Genomic DNA, 23084 nt, shown 5'->3' with positions numbered 1-23084 from the left:
GTTGAAATTTTTTGTTTTGTCTGAGCAACAGAAAAAATATTAAAGTTAAACTTGCAAATATTCACTGGAAAACATGGTATCACACATTTGTATTGATTTACTTTGCATTTAAACCTCTCTTTAAAAAAAAAAATCATTGGATGAAATATTCTTTGAGGGCCTTTATGATTCTGAAACTACCTTCAGATCAGTCGTTCGTGCTTTTTTCAGCAATCTTTGAGTTTTTCAACCAACAGTGGTTTTTTTTCTTTTTTTTTTAAAGAAACTCAACCGCTCTGAATCCCCGTCTAAAGCTGAAAATGGTAACTTTGATGCTTTTGTTTTGAAAGGGATTAGTCGGATGTTGTTTGCTGTGACTCAGCTTGTCTTCAGCTGGATGGAGCAGCCTACGCTTGACACACTTTCACACATACATAATACACCATACACACACACACACACGGTCGCGGCCTCTCTCCGAGCTTGTTCCGAGATTCCGCCGCTTTTATCGGTTACACAGACTAACGAACCGCCGGTGAGAGCCAGACTGACTTCAGACTTTCTGCTAACGTCCTGCTGTGTGTGTAACGTTGTGTAGCTCCGGTACGAGCTGGAAATGTGTTTTATTTAACGCTTACATGACGACTTGTTCTCTGTACGGTTGCAGGAGAAAGCTCTTGTTAGCACTGCTGAGATTTTGAGGCACTTTAAAGTTACACCGTGGGTGCACACAGGCCACCAGACGTGTAGCTAACTGACTAAACGAGTATCTGGCAGCATCTTCGTCGTCGGTGTTTTTTTCCTTCGTTGAAGCCGCGGGGGTCTCCGGCAGCAGCAGCCATGGCAGTGGGACGGACAGCTGTCGGGCTGCTGGTCCTGGTGTGTTTACACTTCAAACGCTCCGGATCTTTCAACCTGGATATGGATCAACCATTGGTGTACTCCGGACCCGAGGGCAGCTACTTCGGCTTCTCGGTGGATTTCTTTAAGCCTTTAGACAACCAAAAGTAAGATTTCTAGCAGAGTGCATATCGATGGTGACGATGGAGGGTGGAGAAGTGTCTGTCCCATAAAACATTTACCTTTGGTTTACGTTACTTTACATTATATACTTACAGTACATAACAAAAAGACTCAAGTACAAAAGTACTTGAGTCTTTTTGTTATGTACTGTCAAATTCTCGACTGCATCTTAATGACCTGCTTTTACTATTCAAATTTAACACGACAGCATATTAGAAGATGGTATGAAACGCAGTCAGTCCTGGGATTTCTTAACAACCAGCTGTGTTTCCTTCTCATATTTTAGATCTTTAGGTTATTGTTGGATCAATCACATGTGCCCTCCAGTTCAAACGAATAAAAAATGCCCGCTGTCTGCCCTACTATGTAAGGCAAGGATTGAAGACAAATCTGAAAAATGAATTTCAGTTCTTGTATCAGGATTTCTTCTCCATTTTCAGGGGTGTAACCCCTCAGTTCAGTGCTCTGAGCTAAGTAAATAAAGCAGCCCACTTGGAGCCACAGTAAAATACTGTTGTGGCATTAGTAATAACTTTGACTTCAACACATTATAAACTCAAATAATTTCTGGCTTTCAGAGCCAGTGCCAACTTTTAGAAAGTAAAAAAAACAAAATAAATAAATCCAATATCATTAATTATCAGTCAGGATTGTTTAGATAGAGGAGCTGAGCTTGCATGAAAGAAAAATCCCTGAGACAGATATCTTAGTTCTCACTTGAGGTTCAAACTGCACAGCTACACCAATGAACCTTTATTTAAAATTCACACACACACACACACACACACACACACACACACACACACACACACACACACACACACACACACACACACAAACAGGAACAGTGCCCAGAGGCTATGTTGGCTTGTTGTTCGCTAAGCTCAGAATTGCTCTGGTCCACTGAAATAGTGGATCTCATTTACTTGTAGTTTTGGTACCTTTTAATGAAGTGAAAGTAGCTCTCTGAAAACAGCGTTGCTTAATCTAGTTGTGTTCAGTTGGCCTCTGTGGTGATGTGAAGCTTATATGAGAAAAGGCTTTGATTTTAAACCGGATTGGAGCTAACGAGTGGAAAGAACAAACTTGTATCATTTACAAACCAAATATAGTCCTAAAATGATGCCTGTGCTCCACAGTGTGCCGTTATGTATGCACATCAGTGATAGACGAGGTTTAACCTGAGGTGCATTTAAATCATGCTTCCCATAATGTTAAATACAGTGTTGTGCCAAGTGATTTTAAGGTACCCTATTTACCCATGATTAAAGGCTTTTGAAACTTTTTGCTTTTATTTATATTGCGTGGAGTGTGTGTGACATCTATATGACAGTCACATCATCTGTCTGTATGTTTCCTGGTCTTGTTTCCTGCTGTATTTTTAGAGTGTCTGTCTGAAATGATAGCGTAACACTGCCTGTCATCCTCTTTGCCAACACAGTCTGCAGCAGTTCTCTAGATGCACATTAATGTGGATTTCTCTTTTTATTCTACTAAAAATGTATCAGTACCAGTAAAATTGAAATTCATTGAAAATAACCCACTGGTTGCCCTTGCTACAGGAACATGCTCAGGCTCGGCAACTATCTACAAACATGTTATGTAGACTAACATCTGTTACCTGTCATTTCCCCACATTTGAGAAAATAGATTTTTCAGTCTTATGCGGTCAAATGATGACTGACCTTCTTACAGTAGTCTGAAAAATATTGACTGCTTTCAGTAACACTAATTAGATCAGCACTGGAATCCACTGCTCATGTTACACTCTGACCATGGCTATGATAACCGTATTTGTATAATAATATGATATCATCACAGAGGTTGGCTGAACATGGCCTAATAATGTAAATACTTCCTCATCCAAAGAAACAGTCGCTGTGAATACTCGTTTGGTTCAACTTATGCTTTTGAACATAGTGGGTTTTTTTTCTGACATGGGCCTAATGTGTAACAAACATACGCTGTATAAAGCATGGATGCAGCTACTGTGACGTCACCCACTGGTCTCTAGACTCTCCATTTTGAAGCCTCAATGTTAGCAGTTTGGCTGCCACCTTGTTGGTTTGTTAGTGCCAGAAGTGACTGTATTTAGATGAGAGGGTGGAGTGATATGCTATTGCTAGGAAGCGTCATCTAAAAAACATACGGCTGGAATACACAGACACAGATGCCTACTTTAAATAGTGCCAAGCAACAGACATCTGCTACAATTTCACTCAACAAAACTGAATCACAAACTTCTTGAACCACACCCAAGGTCATATTTTCCTTGTCAGATAATTAAACTCAGTGACTTCAGTTAGCGGAGCTCAAAGAAACCCAGCAGGTCCTGATCGGCTACAGCTGCCTGTACCGGCACACCTGTCAATCAACCAGTATCTGGTTTGATGAGCTATAAAAAAAATTCACCCCCATGCTAGAGTTGTTATGAAGGGGAAACTATCCATTTTTGTACTGGACTGTAACCATGCCTATTAATGCTCTAAAGCTGGGGCATTTTGACATGAGCATTTTTTGTGATAAATAAAATCTACCAAAGTTACTAGCAATAAACTGCATTACTGTACCTGCAAGCACAGCAGCGGGGCACTTCAAATTTTCAGTTTATCTTTTAATTTAATGCATTTCTGCTACACACATTAGCTAGTTAGAGGCAGCAGTAGTGGCTGGAAGCTAAAAAAAAAAAAAACTGGAAAACAATATGTGTGGCCTGCAATAATTGCATGTATTGAGGGATCACTTGATTTGTAGCTGTTTTCCTGTTGTTTTAATCTTATTCCACTGACTGTGGCTCCTGACAGCCTTCAAAACAACCACATCAATCAGTAAAGCCACCTCAGTCTAAATGAATCAGCACCCTTTAAACATGGCAGCGTTTAGCAGTTTAATGAATAAAAAGTTTTCATGCATTTTATAAATGGTCAATGCCCCAGGTAGTGAAAACAGTTACAGTTTTTTCCTTGTTCACTGTAACTCCACTGAATGGCTCTTTATAAATAAATCCTGTTTGGCTCTGCAATGAAACTCAGATGCTTCAAACAAAGACTCACTGTTCAGATGAAAAGTGTTGGCTGTATCCTGCAGCATCACTACAAGCAGCCAAATTTATGTTTTATATCTCTGAGAAACGTGATCTTACTAACAGGTTCTGCAGATAGGACATCACTTTAAAACCAACAACATCAAAAAAAAAAAAAAAAAAAAAACACAAAAATTTGTGTTTTGTGCTTTTTTTGGTGCTCTGTTTGTTTTTGGGCTTATTGTGTTCAGAGCTTTAGTGATCAGTTGCTGGTATGGGCTGTTCCAGTCAATGATCTTTTTGGGGGAACAGCCATGCAGGCAGAGCTGTGGCTCTGCAGGCCTCTTTAAAGAGACACCAGTTTTACCCATTTTACTAGTCTTGGCCAGAAGCACTGATCTAATATCTTCTGGTGCTTTGGCTGCAATGCAATATTCCTCCCGTAGATTTGTACCCTCGTGTGATTTGTGCAGAATGGGGTCTCCAACATTGGAAGAAATGGGCAGGTTGAAGGAAAATGCAGCATACCGTGTTTTCTCTCTTTTCTCTCTCTCACTTTTTTTTTTTTTGACCCATATTACAGACTAAAGTTGTGTTTTCACCGTGGGTTCCTAGAGGAGTAAAAACCTTTAGAGGAAATGTTGTGCTTTGACCAGATGAGCCAGAGTCTGAAGTTCAAGGAAAGGTCACGAACGTCCCTGTTTTGGGGGTGGAAATATGTTTATTAGATCATTGTGCTTCAGTAAATTGAACACAAGTCTGAAATCTGGGCCTTGTTATGTATTATTGCATTGCCTTATCCTCACAATATGAATCTCTGGGCTGAAAAAGAAAAGCTGTTATTAGTATACCTTGGATAGTGGCTACACCCTGACTATGAGAAGATGAGAAAAACCCCAGCACCTCACCACTGCTCCACAGGACCCGAACTCTCATGAATCTTAGGAACCATGTAAACCAGTCATTGAACTCTATAGCAGAGCCAGACTGATAAAGGATTTTTGAGACTGATACTGATAGTTGGTGATTTAAAAATCTGATTTATCAGCCAATACTTTTTTTTCTGTCTGACACCCAAAACGTAAACAGATTTCTCTAACATTTGTTATGTGCAGTTATTTACGAGTAATTACTAAGATAATATGACAGTACAGTTTAAAAATAATCTTGTCTTATTGTCACAGCAAGCCGTGGATTACTTGTTTACGCCCTGCCGAACTCTGCTCAGCTTAGCTGGTTGTGGTGTACGCTGTTTGTGTTGCCAACGGGGAAGTTGGGGAGCGCCCTCTGGGTAAATTAAGCAACATCAGCACCATGACTGAAGGGTGATTCTGATGTTGATTTATCAGGTTTTAAATGCCAGCATGGATATTTAGCAAATAGCTAATATCAGCCGATATATTAACCCTGCCAGTATATCAGCTGGGCTCTATTGTATAGCTAATATAGCATATTTAGGTACTTGATGAGTTATTAAATCTCTCAGACCTTCCTCATATCATGCAGGCCTAGTTCATACTCAGAAATGACTAAAATAGCAAAGCAGCCCTCTTTTGAAGCACCAGCTGACTCATTTGGACATGGGTCTTTAGACTGAGGTGGTAACAGATGACTGAAAGATTAAGCATTGTTACCTAAGCTCAGTGAGCCATCCTTTTGCCTCTTTTGGTCAGCTTAATTACTGCATGACAGCACGGTTGGATTTTTGTATGAGTTGGTGTCTATTTGTGTTAGAAAATAACATCCTGTCCTCTCTTCAGGTCCGACGTTCTGATCGGAGCTCCTCGAGCGAACGTGTCTTCGGACAGCATTGTGGAGAGAGGAGCGGTGTACAGCTGCCCCTGGAGACGCTCAGCTCCCTGCCAGCAGCTGCCCTTTGACAACAAAGGTACCAGAAGACCCTGGTGTTTCTTCACATTAACCCCACCTTTAGCCTTTAGCTTGGTTAAAAGCTGTTCACAGCACCTTAGATACCCCCCCACCCCCACCCCCAAATCAATGAAAGCCACTTACAACTTACATTTTAGTTCTAGACCATGATAACATTATCAGTTTGCAGTAAGCATATTTTTGATTGGATACTGTAGGCTCAGCTCAGCATGTTTCTCTTGTTTCATGCCAAGACACATTCAGGAATGTGCATTGAAGCAGGATGTGTGTGGACTTGCCCATGTACTCCGTGTGTAGACAAACTCCCGTTTCCTTGTCTTCTGTTGATCCGTTTTGCAAGCATCTCTCTTCAGCATTGATAATAATCTCGCAATTTATTGCTTCTTTTTTGATTGTGAAAGGCCAGAGAAACAGAGGACCACGGTGTCTTCACTGTATCCCTGTAAATATTTACACAGTGACGATTATAATTTGTCACTGCTCTGTGGAGTGGGCATTAATCCTTTTATTGTCCTTGTTGAATTTTTGTCATTCTTCTGGGAAGCAGTAGCTCCCACATTTTCCACAAGTCTTGGAAGCTTTAGTGTACTTCAAATGTACTTTTTGGAGTGTTCTGGGGTGCAGATGGTGATTATTTCTATTACACTGGAATGCATTGATTTATGAAGAATGACAGAAGTTGTCAAAGCCAGAGGAAATGTTTTTAGGTTGTTTCTGTTGTTTCCCCGTGAGAAGCCGAAGCTGCTCCTTTTCAGAGAATATCTGGCATTTTGGATCTATAAGCTGTCACTATTTCTGACTACCTCACATTAACCAAAGCTTTAAATGTGAGTAAATGGAGTTTGATTCACGTGTAATCAGTATGTTTATGTGAACAATGGATGAAACATGTATTTCAAAGGTTTCCTGAGTACTAATTAACAGTAACATTTGTTTGCTAAAAACTGCTATACAGCAAAAACAGTAGATCGACTGAGACTAGCTGGTGAACCACTGAGTCACGCGAAAGCCGACATTTGCTTCAGGAGATAAAAGACAGTGAATATGTAACTGACAATAGCATTTCACCCAACTATAGACTCTCCAGTCCCACTCTCTATTCATCACACTGCTTAGTGGCAGGTGCTTGTGATATAGTCCTCAAATTCTCAAAGACTAGGAGTGAATGAGGCTAAATGGGTAAAATAATTATTTATACCTGTTTCTAGACTAAAAGCTCACATTTTATTTCAGTTATTGCAAATGCAGTATTGATAATAATCTGAACTGAAATAAAACAACACTTATGTCCTATAGTTTTCTTATAGGAAGCTGATTTTTGCCTATAAAATACAGGCTGATTGGTCAGTTAAAGAAACCAGATGAATGAAGTTCAGAGAGGGTGTCATTGAGTGAGGTGTCTTTTTCAAATGTGAATTGAAAAAGTATTAAAACCCTTTATCTAAGAAACGTTAGTGTTACTGTCAGCTTTCCATAGATTTAGTTCACATTTTTAAACTCTTATCTATTCATCTAAAGCTAGCCCATGTGATTTGTTTAGAAATGTAATCAAGGAGAAGTTGAATTAATAAGAAATCATATGCACTTTTGTTCAGTTCAGCACACTGAGGAATTTTTGCTATATTACTGCCTAAAGCTGTGCAACAGTTACGACCTCTCCCTTTAACGTTATGAGTTTGAAGGGCCTGAAAACCAGACCTCTTACTAGGAGATGATGTAGTCATATGCGAACATGCCTCTTCCTGCCAGACAGATTTAGTCATTTGGCCTCTGTCTGCTGTTCTGTGTGTCCTTCTTACTGGTTCAAATTTTTCATGCCAACAAGTTCAACTTCTTCTAGTTGATAGAAATGTTCTGTTTTGGTCTCTGACTCTACAGGCATTTCAAGGGAATGAACAAAGACGAATGTTTACAAATCGTGAAAATTCAGCAGCATACTATAGCTAACAATCATGGCGGACCAACACAGAAGTAAACAATATAAGCAGTCATGTATTTGCAGTGGGATGCTCAAAGGGCAGAACTATGAGCGCTCTGCTGTTTTAAAATATTACATTAAGACCTGTTATTTCTGACGGCTTTAGAAGGACGAGCTGTGGTCTGTTCACCACCAACTGAATGATAAAGTGGAACAACCCCACCACCCACCCCCACCCCCATGGTGCTGTTTTATTGGTCTATATTGTATTAATAGTTGTTTCTATTTTTCATGCTTCTCCTTTGCATGCTTACAAGTGAGCAGAATAACACCTGTGAATACCGTGATTTAAAACAGCACTGTTTAAATGGCACTGAGTGAAAACGGAGTGTGCAGCTGGTTTACTGCTGCTTTTATCTTCATCTCTTTGGGTGTGGACAGTATTGCCTCAAGATAAAGATTTGGATGGTAGTCTTTTAAAACAGGTCTTATCCTCTTATGAAATGGGGCAGCCGCAGTGTTTCCAAACTGCTGGTTACTGCAGTCACTGACAGACATGATTTATAGCTTTCATAACCGGGCTGGATGACTGTATGGCCTGACTAACTTTTCATGCTAGCTCTCATTTTTAAGAGTAAGTGCCTAAATGAGTGACTGTCTTCTATTAGAGTCTTATATCTTCTGCATACTGGAGTACAATACAAACACAAAGAGCCAAAACAGCAGGCAGAGGAGAGCAGAAACAAGCCAGGTGTTGTTGTAACCTGAATTGTATCCCTGGGGCAACTCACTTCATGTAGTAAGCACTGACACATGCCTAACAGTGATGGCAAAGCACTGACTTGCCCCAAAGGAACAAATAAATTTCTATTTTAAAAATCTGTTATCTATGCACATTCTTAATTTGGGCTTTATATGTACATAAGTGGAAATCTTATAAAAGCTCAAAAACCCTCTAAATCTGTAAAAGAAGGATGCGACAAAGTGCAATGGAAACAAATGATGACAGACACGTGACCTCAAGTTCCACTGAAGCTATAGTTCCTCTAAAGATGTGCAAAAAAATCACATGAATACATGAAAGGGGAAAAAAAAAAAGTCAAATTTCCGTTGTGTTTTCTACAGTTTATTTGGGGCTCTTTCAGTTGTCTTGTTCTGTCTTCTACAGTGATGTTATTCACCCAACTGGAGAATTGGCTCAACCACACTTTCTGTTAGTTTGGGAATCAGTTCCCTAAAAGAGGGAGAGGAGCTAGAAGACGAAGCATTGAGGAGAATGAGGGAAGTGTAAATAGATGGAGACAGGGCAGTGTGTGTTTCTGTGACAGAGGCTGTGTAGTTGAGTCTGGTTGGTATTCTGTGGGAGACCTCAGCCATGAAAATAGGAAGTAACAAACCACACGACGCTCTATAACGGTGATGCGCCGCCCCCTCCAGAGACACAACACAAACACCACGGTCTCAGCGTCGTTTTTTTGCACAAGCTCTTTCCAGCACTACGTTAAAGCAACGTTTAGAGTTGATACACAAAGCAGGAGAGAGATTAAGTGCAGCTTCATCTTGTAGTGCATGTGCATGTTTCTGCAGCAGTTTCACTATTTAAACAAACAGAGAAAAGTCTGCCTCCTTCTTTAAAAGATCTGACACTACATATACACATTGAGTAGCACATGAATTAAATCTTTAAATGTCTCAAATATTGTAGATGGGCACCTGTGTTGTTTTTACTGCCATTATTTTGCACTGATACTAATGATAGAGAACAGTGCAGAATTTAGGTGGAAACTAAACCTGGAGACACTCTTTCAAAATCACCTCAGACCTATTGTAATTTGGCCTTTTGGCACAGATATACACTGGTATGTACGATACATGTATGTGTCTTTAATAAACTGATTTTGGCCTGTAGCTCCACAACAGTGGAATACCTGCTGAACAGCTGCCGTCATGCAGACTGCTGTTCCAGGCTTCTTATGTCCATAAAAGGTGAATTTGTCTTACGCAGCCTGTTAGTACAGGATGTTTACTTTTCAGCTGTATTCAACTTCTAGCCTGATGTTACAGTCAGACGGATCAGCAAGCGTCTGCCCCTCTGAAAAGCCTTTGAGCAAGACATGGTCAGCATTGAGAGCCTGCAGGCTCTGATAGAAACCGCACGTTCAATGACTCGCTTCCCTTTGGCCGTAATGTGAGTGAGTGGCCTAGTTATATTTGTGTGTGTGTGTGTGTGTGTGTGTGTGTGTGTGTGTGTGTGTGTGCACATGTGTGCTTTTCCCCACAATAGAGGCCTTTGTTGATGACCTGCGTGATTGCTGGCCAAAGCTTTACTGGACCAGAGCACAGAATTAACTGGAATTCTTCTCTGTGTGTGTGTGTGTGTGTGTGTGTGTGTGTGTGTGTGTGTGTGTGTGTGTGTGTGTGTGTGTGTGTGTGTGTGTGTGTGTGTGTGTGTGTGTCACAATGACCAAGACTCAGCATTAGTCTCTGACTGTGATGCACTGTTAGCTTTTGTTTCTGTTCCTGAGGTTTTATTGCTCTTTTTAAGAATGTTATTGTGTGTATAGTTTTATGAATTAGGGATTTATTTCTATTCCTTTCTGTGCAGCATGTAGCAGGAAGTGTTGTGAAAAAGAGATATCAATGTGACTTACATTCATTATTGATAATAAATATAAGCCCACGGTCACAACGTTTGTGCTGTGTAACTGTAGCCTCTTTCCTTCTACTTGTGTCACCTGTGTACTAAACTGAATTTAATACATGATTGCACCCTCTGAGTTTATTAACAAACAACAAACAAACAAAGAGTCTGAGTTTGTTGTCATGACGACAGTCCTTTTAGGATGGTAACTAGCTGGCAGGGAGCAGTTGGCATCATGGCTCCTTGATTCACCACCGTAATTACAGGTTAGGGAAAACTGGTGCAATTTATTGCCAAACTGGGAAACTAATCCTTTTGTGCTTCATCCCTAGTGTCTGTTGGCACTAGAGTGCTCTTTTATCAACCGAACATAGCTCTGAAAGTCAGGGAATTTGAATTCAGCTGCCACAGCCAACAGTTGTCAGCAGGCTGGAGTTTCCCACCCTGATGGGAAAATCCCAAACTGTCCATGTGTAATATCTGACCAGGCTGAAATATTTAAATTCAGTTTTGGACTTAGGGAGCCACTGAAGAGGAATATGTGTCACGTTCCTCAGAGTAGCTGCTGTTTACCTTGTTAACAGCTTTGCACACTTAACGACGTCTTAACCAGCTTGTTGAATGGTTTTCATTCATGCATTAACCAGTCAGCACTTGAAGATATGGTCTTGGACAAGAACTTTATTTAAGAGCAGCTGAAAAAAAAAAACCATGAAATGCTGTGATGGCACACCCTCTCATCAGGACCACCACACAGAAATGATCCCTCAGAGGATAAGCCATTTAAAGTCACCAGCCTCAGTGCCAGTAAGAGTGTTGACTGCAGACTAAAAGAGAAACCACTCCAGGTGACAACCCGGTGAAGTTGGTTAACACACTGCCAATAATGTGCAAAGCTGTCATTGGTGTGCAAACACTACTGTGAGAAAGAAATGAAGCACAGTTTCTAACAGTTATTACATAATTACCACCCTTACATACCTTATGTTTTTGCTAGTGTTTGCGTGTCATTCTGTCTGTAAACGCGGCAGCTTGAAAAGTTTTGAATGAATTCTGATTAAACATTGGAGGGGGTGCAGGGTGGGGTCACGTTAACAATCCATTACAGGTCAGCATCACGATTGTCAAAAAGCCTTGTAACTTAGAAGCTCTGTGATGTCAACATATCGAAAGTACTTTATATAAAAATTTAAAATATGTTACATTTGACCTCTGACCTCTCCTTCAAGGTCAAAGTGATAATAATGCTATACAGAGCTATTGAAAACAGTTCCCTATTGCCATTGTTTGTATTGATAACATATAGGGAATGATATGTGGGGATTCTAAATATCGCATTACTTTGGACCTCTGACCTCTTCTTCAAGGTCAAATAAGGTCAAACGTTCATAAAATGTCTTTGATCTTTAAAACTGCTTAAAATTCTGCTGCCTTTGTTTGTATTGGCAACATTTAGGAAATGATACAGATATATGGGGATTCTAAATATCACATTATAGTTTGCATCAAAATATCAGGTCACATTTGACCTCTGACCTTACTTTTCCACATGCCTTTCTTTCAAGTTGGGCCTAAAATGTTTTTTATCTTTAAAAGAAAGTAATGTAAAGAGAAAGAGAATGAGCTGCCTAGTTAGAAATGTACTGTAGTATAATATTATATAATGAACTCAAGTTATTCACGTCCAGTTATTTACAAATCAGTACCTGTCATCTATGACCTGCTCCTACATAATGTTTGTGTAATCAAAGTAAAGATCTGTCATGCTGCCCTTTTCTGATTTTTACTGCACTACAAACTTCTTAAGGTACATTTAAAAAGAACAAGAAAAACAAAATGTATTCACTATTCCATTAAAAGTAAATACTGCCCAGAGAGTGAGCTGCCTTGGTGGAGGCGAGACTCTATCCATGAAAAGCAAAAACAGTTGCTTGCACTTGTTTGCACTTCAAAGTTCTCTTCTTGTGCATTTCCAGACAACTTCCAATGCTGCTGCTATGTTTAGATCTCTCCCTGGACCTACTGTTCGCCCCCACTTTCATCTCTACACGGCACACAGGATCTTCTCCAGTGTGCTTAAAGAGAAACTGCTTAACTTGATTTTAGTTTTCAAGAAGACGATAAAGTGATGGGGAAAAATTGGTTTGTGTGGCCAAAAATAAAAAAAGTATTTTCAGTGCGTTGTGCAGTGCACTGCTCCCTGAGTGTCAAAAAAAAAAAAAAATAATGGGTCTGCTGTTTGGTCCCTCAGTCATAGTGAGAGACCCACTTCTCATCTGCATTGATGATTCTCTGTACCAGAGTTGGTCATTTTGAAACAGGATTTTATATTTGCTCTTTGCTTAAGTCTGAGGTTTATAATTAAAACTCTCACAGCAGACCAGACACACATGAGATGATGATGATGTCATCATCTCATGGGGAGACTGGGGGAATTTGTCATCTTTTTAAAACATAGATCTTAGCATGCAGGAACTGAATATGCTGATGGTGGATGGCGGCTCCGCTAGGTTTTAATACTGGAAAAAAATCATAAGATTTCAGTGTGGCGTTCATCATTAGGAGCAGTGCATATAGGGGAAAATTGGGCTAAGATAGTAGTTTTATGTTTGGGTTTGGAGTCATGCTGTGACCTTTGACCGTCTGTCTCCAACGATTCCCGTCTGCCTGTCTGTTAGCCGACTGTCAAAGCACTGCAGAGTCTTTTATAGCTGCAGCTGTGTATGTGTCACAAGGCTAACTGAGTTCTAAGTTTGTTCCTGTTTGAATGGCACTTAGTAACAGGAAAATGATTGAACTCATGGGTCAGACTCCTTCCATTGGAAAAATACTGCACTAAAAAATTGTCACATTACTTTTCTTTTTTATTTGTTTGGGCACAAACATGGCTTCAGACAACTGCTGACAACTTTTTTTTCTTTTTTTCTTTTTTTTTAACTATTTGCCATCAGGATTCTTCTGTGAATCCAGTGAATCAAACCTTTGATTTCTATAGTTTTTGTGGATTTGAAGGACCTGGACAGGGTTGTCTCACCTGTGTCTCACTGCTGCAGCTTTAAAAAGAAGAAAAGACAGTTTAGTTCTTTGTTGACTATTATTTCCAAATTTGTATTTGTGCATTTAAGCACATTATTGATGCCTTTATTTATTTTTCTTGGGGAGGAGTTGTATTTTCTCTGTTCAATAGTTTTAATCCTGTCTTTTTAAATCTGTGTAGCTGTTTGAGGCTTTAATTTGTCTGTGAAACCTGACATTGTTCATAGGTGCTTCTGAGGCTATGTTTTGTCATTGCAGTTCTCTGATTTAAATCGGTTAACAACAATAGTTTTCTTTTTGCAGATGACAGGAGGAATAGTGAAGGAGCTCAGATGGAGTTCAAATCCAAGCAGTGGTTCGGTGCCTCAGTACGATCTGACGGAGAACACATTCTGGTAAGAAACAGCACGCAAACTGTTTGTCTGAGGACCAGCAGGAACATGATGCTGTACCTTAATGCTAACCTACATCTAAAGGTGCAGTTTTTTTTCATCCAAAGTACCTGAAACATTTTCATCTTTTTTATCAGAGAGCTAAAAAGTTTCTTTAGACCGTTTGTCTGTGTTTCCACTGCAGTGAAAACCTCTGAACTTTTAGATTGGTCAAATATACCCATCTGGCATTTTCAAAATCCTACAAATGCCAATAGGTTTTTTTTTTTTTCTGCCCATATAGAACCACTTTTTTTGGGCTGTTTTGGGTAAGAACCGTGTCCCTGGACTAATTTGCTTTGTGTATGTGTGTATGTTCTCTAGGCCTGTGCTCCTCTTTACCAGTGGTCAACCTTTGGTGTCTCTGAGCGTGAGCCTGTGGGAACTTGTTACCTGAAGAAAGGAAACATGGTGGTTGAGTACTCACCCTGCAGAACAGGTGTGTAGTTTTTTGGGTTTTTTTTTTTAACCTGCAGTGGTTTTATAAAGAGTCATTTTGACTTAGAAAAATCTAGTTAACTTTAAGAATATTAAGAAATAAAAAGACATAACTCTTTGTTATGTCTTTGTTATGTTTTTTGTTGTAGAGACACTCAGTCTTCTTTAATTTTGTGAAGACATTAAACAATGTGTGTGGGACTCTCCACCATTTGTTTTTAGAACTAAAGAAGCCTCTTGGATGAGAGGTGAAACTTCTTCACAAAGAAGAAGTCCTGTTCTTCTTTTCTTCAAGCTCTCACGTCTCAGTGGGCCTAAAAAGCCCTGATGGTTCCCTTCTGCAGAGCTTACATAATGCATTCTGTCCACTTCGTTATCATATTGCATTTGATGTTTTCTAATATGATGTTGCTGTTTTATTTCTTCCTGCAGATAAAAACTCACCAGAAGGCCAGGGATTCTGCCAGGCTGGCTTCAGTGCTGATTTCCTTAAGGTAGATAACCAGTGCTGAAAAGAAGTCAGCATTCCTTTCTATCTACTGCAGCTCTGTCTGGGATCACAGGTTAACTAAAATTTGGATCAGAGCAACATCTTAATGCTGGCATAATAAATTAGGGTTTCACGATACCAGAATTCCAAGCTGATACTGATAAACTAGGAAAAACTTGATACCATAGGGAAAAAATTACCAAAAAAAAAGAGTTGAAAATGAACTATTTTTAAGTTGCCTGATGTAGTGCAAGATGGGCAGGACTCCAACATGAATGCTATTGTTTTATTGTTAGCCATAGCCACAACCTTAATGATATCTTAACAGACGGCTAATGTGGCTATCTGAAAAACGTACTTATTACTGCTCCATTATTTCCATAGGTGTTGGAAGCTCAAAGCTAATGTGGCAAAGATTTTATGCTGGATGCTCTTTCTGATGAAAGTCTCCCAATTATCCGTGCTTGAGATGACACTAGGAGTACACTAGCTTGTGACCCACTGAAGCTGGGTTTGTGGCTATAGGGTAACCGCTAATGGTTAAGCAGATAATGTTAACACATTTACCGGCAAGGTTAACATTTATGATCACCGTTCAGTACTCAAGTGTTGAAATGGGAGCTTTAGCTGTCCTCTCAAAATTTCTGCTAAGGTGCGGCTCAGTGTTGTGTTGTCAACTGTAATGAGGGAAGGGGCTGAATGAACTCCTGTCAAGTTGTGGGACAACTGGAGGAGGCAAAGATGGCATTGTTGGTATTAATACTGTTGTGAATGAGTATCCAGTATTGATTAGTATCAAACAGTCTCAAACAGATCTCTTTTGTGTCTGTGAAGTTAGCACATCTTGGTATACTTTGTTTCTATAAAAAAGAGATGCAAATCTCTTGGATACAATTGATACAATTTTGCAAACCAGAGTCATGGCCGGGACATTAAATATTGAAATTATTTGATTAATTTGTGTTTAATGGACCAACATGCTGCTGAAGGCGAGATATTGTAAACACATCAAACTTCATGCTGCTGGAGCTTCCATACGCTGGCTCTGCATAAGTGAATAAGTGAAAGATGAAAGATGAGGAAAGTCTTGACAAAAACAAATCATTTTTAGTTATTTTTGGGGGTCTTGGCGGCTTTCTTTCACTTGCTTTTGCTGGTTTCCTGCCACCGGAATACACCTGAAACTGCTGTCATGTAACAACATGTTCAGGTTCTAACAGGACTGTGAAAACAGTAGCACAGTTTAGCATGTGTTGATGAGGAATTGGAAATTAAATTAGCTTTTTATATGTACAGCATTTGCTCATAAAAGAAAGTTCTGTCAGCATTTATTCATTTAAGACAAGTTAATAAATTCAGTAACTTGTTGGTAAATGATTTCATCTCTAAAATAATTAGGATGTATTCTCTGAGGATTATGAATGTCCAAATTTTCATGGTAATCCAACAATGCCTGTTGAGATACAGCATTTGTGGACTGACCGAGTGACATGACCAAATGAGATTTGAAAAACAAACTGGTTCACAGAGTTGAACTGTTAACCCTTTGGGATATGATCGTGATTTATTATGAGAGTGAGCAAGGAGTGAAAGTGAAAACAAAACAAGTCCTTTTTGTGTCTCCAGAAGAACAACAGAGTGGTGGTGGGAGGACCTGGAAGCTTCTACTGGCAGGGTGAGTTTAACACTGACTGTGTGCGTGTGATTGTGTGTGCTGCATTAAAGCAGGTGTGGTGACTCAAACATGAATAGAGAGAGTTCAGTTGCAGGCCATTCAGCCAGTCCTGTTTTCACTGCATCTCTCTGTTTACTTTTGTACCAGTTCAGGGAGAACAGATGCTGTCTGACAGAAAACCAAAAAGTAACAAATAACAGTGTAACAGTGTGTGTCCTTTGTAGCGCATTCAAGCACAACACTGCTTCTTTAGTCCAATCAGACTAAACACCTAGAAGATGTCTTCTTCTGCATACCACAGAATTTCTGCTATAAGCAGAACAGCACGAACTAAACCATGATGAGAACTGGACTCCTGCTGCAGTAGAAAATGATAAAGGTGTTTGTATGTTCCTCCACATTGTTGATGACACGGTGTGCTGTTTGTTGAGGCTTGCAGCTCAGCTGTCAGTAGTTTCCAAAGCTGCTGGATCAGCATGAGCAGCGTGTGCTGTGTCACTGTGGGGACTGGGCAGGAGAACATTTACTGTAACTAGATTTAAATACAGTTTTGAGGTACTTGAGGAACTTTTAAGTACTATATATTTTATATTGTGGATATAATAATTATAACTAGTCCCATAAAGAGCTGCCCCAACATTAAAGTACTGCTTCTTTTATAAATTTGTGTATAATTGTAACATTATTCTGTTTTCCTTCCTTTCCTTGCGTAAACTAACATTGTCCGTGAACTTTTCTCAAAATGAGACACACTGCTGTGCAAAAAAGATTCAGCAAAGAACCCAGTTACATTTTAAATCTTGCAATTTGATCAGCATGTGTGTTTGGAGTTGTAGCACCCATAAGCTGTGAGCTACAAGCTGAGCCGTGTAGATACCAAATACATGCGGCCCGTACTGTAGTTTTCATGGGAACGTTTGGTCAGAATATAAACAAGTATAGGAATAAAAAACACACACTGGGCATCGTCTCACATTGGACCACAGAGTGCATCATCACACCCTTAAGAGTTTAATGAGCAGGTATAGGCTTCAGTGTGTGTGTGTGTGTGTGTGTGTGTCTCAGCTACATGTTGTAATGTTTGTCTAGCCATCTGATATTAGAGGGTGTGACATGGATTATATCCTGAACGCTGAGTCAGTCCCACACATTTTTTTTTCTCTGTATGCTGAGGATCTTCCTGGGCTGTGTTAGTCTAATTATTGTTTCCTGTTGAGTCAACGCTCACAAATACACAACCAACCACACACTCCACACTGCTCTGTTTCTGATTAGATAGTGCCGGGTCTCTGCAGCTCCTTTAATTACAAGTTGTATGGGTTTTTTTTTTTCCCCCCTCTACACCAAAAGTGTATCAGGTTATAAACACACATGTAAAAGAACTTTTTTTCTTTCTGCTCGTTTCTTTTTTGTTCTATTCATTTAAATTTATTTATTTAACTCCACCAAAGAGGTTATATTTTTGTTAGTGTTTGTGTCATTCTGTCTGTAATCACGATACGTTTTTGAATGAGTTCTGATAATCTGTGTAGGGGTGTTCAGTGGCGTCGATCCATTCAGATCTGGCTTACCTCCATTAAGGTCTTCAAGGCCAACTTCACGATTTATTGGTTTAAAATTTACAAAAAAACCCTTATAACTTAGAAGCTATGGTTCTTACAAGTGTGGTGTGTGTTGTAAACATAGAAAGTACTGTATAAACATTTAAAATATGTCACATTTAACCTCTGACCTCTACTTCAAGGTCAATAGATTGATCTGAAGGTCAAAGTGATAATAATGCTATAAAGAGCTATTTAAACCTGTTTCTTACTGTCTTTATCTTTATTTATTTTATTATGACTTTTTATGTACATTATAGTAACAGATTATAGCTGTTTAAATATGTATTAATTTGCATGTACTGTGTTTCATTTTGGAAAACGAAATAAGCTTGTGAGCAAAAATATTTTTCACTTGATAAACGAATTTTACTAAACAATTAAACCAATACTACACGTGCTATAGCCATATAAACAAAAACAAAATAATTGCACTCAAAATTATGTTGAGTATATTAAAATGCTTTTAACAGGACCAAAACCTGCACATGTGACTTGTTTTTACTGCTCAACAAACTTCTTAAAATACGTTTTAAAAAGAGCAAAGAAAGCAAAATGGATTTATAGAAAATCGAATTCTGGTCCCTTAAAGCTAAATGCTGCTCAGTGTGAGCGGCGCTGTGGAGGTTTGCACTCTTGGAGTGCTTCCTGTTTCGTCTTGCTTTTATTGTCTCCCGTGCTCGTTTTCATTTTTTGTCCTTTTTCGTATTTGTTCTCTATCCTCGCTCTCTCCTCCTGTCTTGCTGTTCTCTTCGTGTTCTCCTCTCTGTGTCTTTGTGTTCTGTCCTCGGTCTTTTCTTGTTTTCTGCTTGTCGCTCTTCTCTAACGCTCTCCTCCTCCCCTCTTCAGGCCAGCTGATTTCTGATGACATCGCAGAGATTTTTGCTCGCATCCCTAATAACTTCATCACCCGTTACGGAGGCACGATCTCCACCAAGTCAGCCAGCGCCCAGTATGATGACAGTTATCTCGGTAACTACACAATCACATACACACTTTCAGTCACATTTTCAGAAGCTCTTTGTTTCTGTCTTCTATTACTGACAGAGGAAAACAACCTTTTAGCTCATTTGTTGTCATTTTCATTTTGTATGTTATGGTCCAGTTTCAGGATGTGTTTTAGAGCAGCCGTGTTTGTGACTGACAGAGTGCTACTGTATGACCCTGCGGTGTTCCTCAGTTTCTCACTCATGTCTAGTTTCCAAACGACAAGGTGGCGAAAGCAACAATGCTCAGCTTTCGGTTTTACAGCAGGACTTTGCTAACCAATGCGTGAAATCCAGCTTTTGCATACAGTCTATGGCCATCATATTAGTGCTAGTCTATAGTCTGGTCCTGGTATAAACAGGTACAAATTGTTACTTGAGGTTTCTGCATGTGTAAAATAAATAATTGTCAACTATAAAGTAGTAATACAGTACGCCGGTGTGCAGCATTTCACCGTCATCTGCTGAAGGAGAAAAGCTGAACTGTCTGTAAATCTCACTATTGCTGCTTAATGTGCCTGCAGGATTTGTGACGACTGCTTTGCAGCCACTCATGAGCCAGTATCAAATTAAAGTGCAGTGTGGCCACTGAAAGCTTTCAGAAAGGCTCCACGCAGTGAACCTTTCTGTGACCTAGATGTGTCTCGCTAATCAACATTGTGAATATGTCCATAAAATGCAATGTATATAAAAAAAATTTCTTATTCAGAAGTCTGTGGGCATGTTTAATGTTTTGAGTAGACATGTTTGCAGACTAATCCTCGTCTCTGTGTTCACAGGATACTCTGTGACAGTTGGAGACTTCAACACTGATGGAACGGAAGGTGAGAGGAGGGTGTTTGTAACTGGTGGAATAATCAAGGGAATTTATATAAAGCAAGTGTATTGCAAATAGCCCCCATGTGAAATATACACACAGTTTAATGAGAAAAGGCTCTGAGTGAGTTGAATTAAAGGCTCCATTTAAATGCAGTGTCCTAAGAATGCCCCACTTGCCTTTTAAGCCCACAGTGATTTTGGCTCCGCTGTAATTTATAAACCAAACAATAAATGACATAATCCATTTACAAAAATATTTGAAGCAGTAATGAAAATAATTGTCAGTTGCACATCTGTAGTTAGTTGATGACCAGAGTGGTAGTGAGTATCTGTGCAACTTTCTATGCTTCCACAGATTACGTGACTGGAGTACCAAGGGGAGAGAAGGCACTGGGTTACGTAAGTGCTAAAAGCTAACACCTATCTGCATTACCCCAAGCTATGGCTGTTGTCCTAAGGCTTCCAGAGTGCAGGACGCGCTTTCACAATGATCTGGTGAACTTTGGGGGAGGCGGGGTTTCCCTTTAGGCTGGGAACCAGCGGACGAAGCTAGCTTCAACAGTCAAGTCCTGCTGAAGCTTTAGTGATATTATTACTGTAAACTTTTATATCATTGACAGAAGCTGATTTTCATGAAACTTTGAAAAAAAAAATTAGCAGATAATATTTTTACGTTTGGGTGTTGGAGCTGCGTGTTTACACCAATGATGCAATATTTACGTGATGATGTCATGGGTTACTTCCTGTTCAAACACAATCCTGACTTGTAGTCCTTTTAATTCTTAGACATTTGATTAGTTTTCTTTAAGAAAATACTTAAAGACTGTGACATGCACAGCAGTACCGTGTGTTATAAAACCACTACTGGTGACTTCTTAAAGTTTCAGCTGATGTTCTCTGTTGTGTTTTTGATGTTTCAGGTGAACATCTTTAATGGCCTCAACATGCAGTCCATGATCAACTTCACAGGGTCACAGGTGAGGTGCAGGACAGCAATGCTCTGCATGAGCTGTATGTAGCACAGAGAGCTGCATACATGCATGTTTCCGAGGGTGGTTGTCACAGAGGATTTACAGACGCTAATAACATTTATTTGAAAATGTTGGAAGTCAACACAAGTGTGCGTTTCACCACCTGGAGGGTGTTCAGTACAGTAGAGTTTTTTTTTTATTTTTAAAGAAGACAAGCATTGGTGTGCATTTTAATTTAACAGCTTGTCCTATACCACAGTGTTCAGATCTGCTGTGAAATGCTGTCTTATCATGGCTTATTAATCAGCTGCTAAATTAACAACAGTCATTTTCGAGGGGCTGTGATACAGATAATATTCTATTATCACGATGTTGAAAATGGTTGATAATACAGACACAAAGGTGTAATATTCAGCTACACATAAAGCATCACAGGGAACTGCAAATGTGTATTCGCTTTGCTGTAAAACCACCAAAAATGGTCACGTGAACAGAGCAGTTACTCCTGCTAACCGAAAGAAAAGTATTAGTAACCCTTCATGATGGTCAGTGTCAGTGAGAAGATGAGAACTGTTATTATTTGCAGATAAAGAACAGAGAGGAAAGGGGCGGGGAGGCAAACATGCTGTCATCACTTGAGTTAATGAGTTCCTCTTCATTTTCCTGCCTGTCCCCCATAACTCACCCTCTGAACCTTTAAAGTTATCTTGCTCTCAGGATGCGTTTTGTTTACACCAGTCTCCCTCACTTCAGCCCTCTCCGTCTGTTCTGTGAACTTCTCTTTGTGTTATCTCACCGCTGACATCGTGTCCATCCTGTTTTAGTCACTGGGTTGTGGTTTTAAAAATGTCTCTTTTTTTCACTCTCCTCTCCTCTCCTCTACCCTAGATGGCTGCCTACTTTGGACATTCAGTGGCTGCATTTGATGTCAATAATGATGGGTGAGTCTGTGTTTTAAAACAAGTCCTTTAACAAACAGGTTCAATAACATTTAAAACAGAAAATAGAAGCCTGTATTGATATCCACGCAGCTCCAGTGCAGTCAAATCTAACAGAATTCACAACATAAAAGTTTTTGACATCATACTTTGATTATAAGATGACAACATACTTCCACTGAGCTGAGCTTATCTAAATAGTTGGTAGGAAGTGGTGGAAGTTGAGGGCAGGAAGCCAAGTGCAGCGGTCGAACTCGTTTTTTTTTGTTTGTTTGTTTTTTCCCAGGCAGAGTCTGTATTATTGTGTTTTGCTGCTATTCGTATGTCACCTTTAAAGCTGACAGGTTAGAACGGCTAACCAGAAATGTTGAATATAAAAAGTGGTTTGTTTAACTTACATATTCAAGTTATAGTGCAAGTCTTTTTGGGAAGTGTAAATGACAGATATTTTTATAGTTTTAATTAACATTTAAAAAATAATACACACCCAGTGAAAGTAGACATTGGTGTATTTGTACCCCTGCTGGACTCTAATGAATTAAGCTGATTTTCTCTTGTAAGAGCTCCTGGGTATATAGTTTAAAAGGACAGGAGGACTTTCACAGCTGCTTTTGTCCTCTGGAAACACTCAGGAACTTTGGTGGCCTCTAAGTGAAACCAGAAGGGGAATAGATCTGAAATATTTAGAGCTGTACACATGTTTGCACAGTTCATTGTGGTTCAAACACTTGTTCACATGAATATACTGACAAATAAAATGAGAGCTGCATTAGAAGCTGGGTGCTAATGCCATCACTTAAAAGAAATGGCAAGAATGATCAAACACAACCAGCCAGCCCTTCAGTTGAAAATGTGTGAAGGGAATGCGTTTGAGCATCTCGTCAGTGTTTCTGCTGACGGCTCGTTTCCGTCTGTTCCTGTTGTGAGGATGAGTTAACTGGTTGATAAACGGCTCGTTGTTCTTCATTCGGTGCTTTTAAGAAAAAGAGGAAACAATGAGACAGTGTGTCAGTAAAATGAATCCAACGATTAGACAGTGTAAAATGCGATATTACCGTTGGTGTTATCAGCGTGAGGATGGTGGGTGTCTCCTCAACGCTCGATACAGATCTGAGCTCTTCTTTGGAAGCCTGACTGACATTTAAGTCATTCTGCTCGACAGCTTTTGAAGTAAAAGTGCAAAACAAAGAAAAGTTTAAATGTTTTGTGGTTGAGATAAAATCTGA

The 23084-nt window shown here is 39.6% G+C and overlaps 1 protein-coding gene across 2 annotated transcripts in view; it reads left to right on the top strand.

The window, feature by feature from the left end:
- Window positions 1-394: 394 nt before the first annotated feature.
- Window positions 395-23084, top strand: part of itgav (integrin, alpha V) — a 37959-nt gene continuing 15269 nt past the window's right edge. Inside the window, exons 1-11 of one of the 2 annotated variants that reach the window (XR_004021656.1) lie at window positions 395-986; window positions 5785-5912; window positions 13813-13904; window positions 14265-14379; window positions 14811-14872; window positions 16495-16543; window positions 18994-19116; window positions 19910-19954; window positions 20305-20348; window positions 20870-20926; window positions 21809-21861. Coding sequence is in view for 1 of the 2 variants with exons in the window: in XM_030757547.1 (XP_030613407.1) it covers window positions 820-986; window positions 5785-5912; window positions 13813-13904; window positions 14265-14379; window positions 14811-14872; window positions 16495-16543; window positions 18994-19116; window positions 19910-19954; window positions 20305-20348; window positions 20870-20926; window positions 21809-21861 (935 nt within the window). In the remaining variant the exon portion in view is untranslated. The remainder of the gene's footprint in view (window positions 987-5784; window positions 5913-13812; window positions 13905-14264; window positions 14380-14810; window positions 14873-16494; window positions 16544-18993; window positions 19117-19909; window positions 19955-20304; window positions 20349-20869; window positions 20927-21808; window positions 21862-23084) is intronic. The other variant, XM_030757547.1, reaches the window with a different exon arrangement.

The sequence above is a fragment of the Archocentrus centrarchus genome, chromosome 21, assembly GCF_007364275.1.
Source record: "Archocentrus centrarchus isolate MPI-CPG fArcCen1 chromosome 21, fArcCen1, whole genome shotgun sequence".
Classification (NCBI taxonomy): Eukaryota; Metazoa; Chordata; class Actinopteri; order Cichliformes; family Cichlidae; genus Archocentrus; species Archocentrus centrarchus.
The sequence above is the reverse complement of the archived record's forward strand: the minus strand, read 5'-3'. Positions and strand labels throughout refer to the sequence as shown.